The 2,657-nt window shown below is 48.2% G+C and overlaps 1 protein-coding gene across 1 annotated transcript in view; it reads right to left on the bottom strand.

The window, feature by feature from the left end:
* Positions 1 to 1,602: 1,602 nt before the first annotated feature.
* The window catches only part of LOC103925525 (olfactory receptor 51I2-like), a 1,143-nt gene continuing 88 nt past the window's right edge, over positions 1,603 to 2,657 (bottom strand). The window contains 2 exon segments of the mRNA XM_009334255.1: positions 1,603 to 2,014; positions 2,149 to 2,657. The exon segment at positions 2,149 to 2,657 is cut by the window's right edge and continues 12 nt beyond it. Of these exon segments, the coding sequence (XP_009332530.1) occupies positions 1,603 to 2,014; positions 2,149 to 2,657 (921 nt within the window).

Below are 2,657 nucleotides of genomic sequence, written 5' to 3'. Positions count from 1 at the left end.
GCCTTCTTTTTTCCCTTACATAAAGCTGTCATTACTGAGAACAACCAAGGAACACTGGCATTTACTGAAACCTAAATAGGCACATGAATACCGAAGGGAAATTACAGAAAAATAACAAAAAGTACCCTACGTATTCCAAGTCAGACTGAGAACTGAATGGTCATCAGAGCTTTACTGGTTACCTGATAAGATTTTGTTGATGTGACCCAAACAACAGGCTGAGCCCCCTTCCTAGGGTTTCAGGGTTGAGCACTGGGTTTGAGAAACCTTCATGGGGTTTCCCTGTCTCTCATGGCAGCCCAGGAGAACTATCAAGAGATGTATTACATAAACCTACCACCATGCAGCAAGAGTTTCTTCAAACTCCTTGCTTTGAGACCCACTTCTGTGGCACTTGTGATCCGAATACTAGCTTATCACATTCAGGTGTTACCATGTCTCGTGGTGGTTCTGTGTGTGTTGGGCTGTGGTACACTCAAAAGCTTGTTACAGCAAAAGGAAGCACGCCTTCTATGTGGAGCCAAGAATTTATTGTTATTGCAATTAAAGTTTTAACAATCTTATAAAAACACAGAAGACAGTTGCTATCAGTCCAGTGGCTGACGTAGTGTCATCTGCAAGCTTTGAGCGTTCACTGTGCACTCCCTCATCCAGGTCACTGATGACAATGCAGAATAAAATGAGTCCTAGCAGAGATCCCTTGGGGAGGCCACTGCTGGCTCTTCTCTGGACTGAAAATGACCTACCCTTACTTCAACCAACTTCCCATCCCTAGAAGAGGGTTTCCTCCAATCCATCTACAAAGTAATTTCATTAAAAGCATTTAGTCAAAGGCTTTTGGGCATCCATGTGTATTATGGCCACGGGATCCCTCCAGCTGGAGCCACTCTCACAGAAGTCCAGCAGACTGCCGTGGCAGGATTCCCCCTTGCAGTAGCCTGGCTGACTCTGCAAGAGCTTTGCCCATATGTGTTTACCCATATGCTTAGTGACTTTATTCTTTATCACAGCCTCTACTGTCCCACCGGCGATAGAAATCAAGTCCACTGGTCAGTAGGTCTCAGGAACCCCATGGACCCCCTTTTGCAGGTGGAGTTGAAGGGATGATCCATCCTGCAGCACCATGACCATTTGCAATAGAGTGATACACCCTGCCCAGCAGGTCTGCAGCTTCACATCTGAGCTCCTTTCAGACTTTCAGGTGAATGACACCTGATCCTGGGAGTTAGTGATATTTAACTGGTATTTCTTTGACGTAATCCCTCCTCCATATTTACTTCAAACTGATCAAGATCCTCTAATCCATTTAGAGGATCTTCTGCTATGAAGTCTGTGTCAGGTATAGAAATCCGATGCAAAGAATTCACTGAGCTTCTCTGCTATGGCCTTATCAGCCCTGAGTACGCTTCTCACCCTTGGTCACCAAGTGGTCCACCTGTTTCCTAGCTGGATTCCTGCTTTTGATGCATTTAAAGAGCTTTCTGCTGACAGAGCATCCTTTGCAAGGTGCTCTTCCCATTAATTTTTCTCTCTCTTAAACTCCTGCATATGTTCGACCTGTCACTTTTTATGGGCATTTCATGTAGGCAAGCTTCCCACTTCTTAATGACTGCTGGGCTGCTGGCCATGGCCAGGCCAGGCCAGTTTTTGACACAGGACCCTGAGGAGGCCTTTGTGAATGGGCTTGTTTTTCATGCTGTTGATGATGGCGTTCAACACAGGTGGGACAAAAAGGTAGACGTTGGCCATGAGCACACGGCTGAAGGGTGCAGCATTCTTCCCATAATGGTGTATAATGGACAGGCCAACCATGGGGACATAGAAGATGAGGACAGCGCAGAAGTGAGAGATGCAAGTGTTGAGGGCTTTCGTCTGCTCCTTTCTGGAGGTGATGTCTACCACGGCCTTAATGATCACAGTGTAGGACAAGGTAATGTCTAGGATCACGAACAGCACCAGGGTTAGGCCGTACAGGCTGTTCAGGGTGGAGTCTGTGCACACCAGCTGTATCATAGAATCATAGAATCATTAAGGTTGGAAGAGACCTCCAAGATCATCGAGTCCAACCGTCAAGCCAACAACAACATGCCCACTAATTTCAGGTGGTTGTAGAGAGCAATGAGGTCTCCCCTCAGCCTCCTTTTCATGTCCTGGTGCAGGCAACAGGAGTGGGACAGCACGTGAGACCTGCAGAACGGCAGCTGCGTGAGCAGGCAGATGAGTGGGAGTAGCGTCAGAGAGTGGCAGACCATTCCCAGCCCAATCTTTGCAATCCTGGCACTTGTGAGGATGGAGGAGTACCTCAGTGGGCAGCAGATGGCCATGTAGTGATCAAAGGTCATGGCCAAAAGCACCGAGGACTCCATGAAGGAAAAGGCATGGATGCAGAACATCTGAGTGAGGCAGACCAGGAAGCTGATCTCTCTGGTGCTGAGCCAAAAGACGTGCAGCATCATGGGCAGGGTGGACAGAATCAGGCCCAGGTCCACGGTGGCCAGCATCGAAAGGAAGTAGTACATGGGCTGGTGGAGCCTTCAATTCACTCTCACAATGAGCAGGATGGTGCCATTTCCCAGCATTGCAATGAGATACATCGGACAGCAAGGGAAGAAAACCCAGGGGTGGAATTGAGCCATCCCGGGAATGCCCGTCAGCAG

The sequence above is a fragment of the Pygoscelis adeliae genome, unplaced genomic scaffold (assembly GCF_000699105.1).
Source record: "Pygoscelis adeliae isolate BGI_AS28 unplaced genomic scaffold, ASM69910v1 Scaffold351, whole genome shotgun sequence".
In the NCBI taxonomy this organism is placed as follows: Eukaryota; Metazoa; Chordata; class Aves; order Sphenisciformes; family Spheniscidae; genus Pygoscelis; species Pygoscelis adeliae.
The sequence above is the reverse complement of the archived record's forward strand: the minus strand, read 5'-3'. Positions and strand labels throughout refer to the sequence as shown.